We start from the raw sequence: 385 nt of genomic DNA on the forward strand, positions 1-385 counted from the left end.
GGCACACCCACAGGGCCAGCCGGGACAGCCAGCACCCCGGCAGCGACGGCGATGCCTGGCAGGGACAGAAACAGCCCTTAGAGCATCGGGGAATCATTGGGGCAGGCACAGAAACAGCCCTTAGAGCATCGGGGAATCATTGGGGCAGGGACAGCCCTTAAAGCACTGGGGAATCATTGGGACAGGGACAGAAACAGCCCTTAAAGCACTGGGGAATCACTGGGGCAGGAACAGCCCTTAAAGCGTCAGGGAATCATTGGGACAGGAACAGCCCTTAAAGCATTGGGGAATCATTGGGGCAGGGACAGGAACAGCCCTTAAAACATCGGGGAATCACTGGGGCAGGGACAGGAACAGCCCCAGCAGCACCCCAGAACCACTGAGG

General features: G+C 59.0%; 1 protein-coding gene across 1 annotated transcript in view; it reads right to left on the reverse strand.

Moving 5' to 3' along the window:
* ADAM28 (ADAM metallopeptidase domain 28) overlaps positions 1–385 on the reverse strand; it is a 23,864-nt gene that overhangs the window by 4,121 nt on the left and 19,358 nt on the right. Inside the window, exon 20 of the mRNA XM_017732335.1 lies at positions 12–55. Within this exon, the coding sequence (XP_017587824.1) occupies positions 12–55 (44 nt within the window). The remainder of the gene's footprint in view (positions 1–11; positions 56–385) is intronic.

The sequence above is a fragment of the Corvus brachyrhynchos genome, unplaced genomic scaffold (genome assembly GCF_000691975.1).
Source record: "Corvus brachyrhynchos isolate BGI_N302 unplaced genomic scaffold, ASM69197v1 scaffold150, whole genome shotgun sequence".
NCBI lineage: Eukaryota > Metazoa > Chordata > Aves > Passeriformes > Corvidae > Corvus > Corvus brachyrhynchos.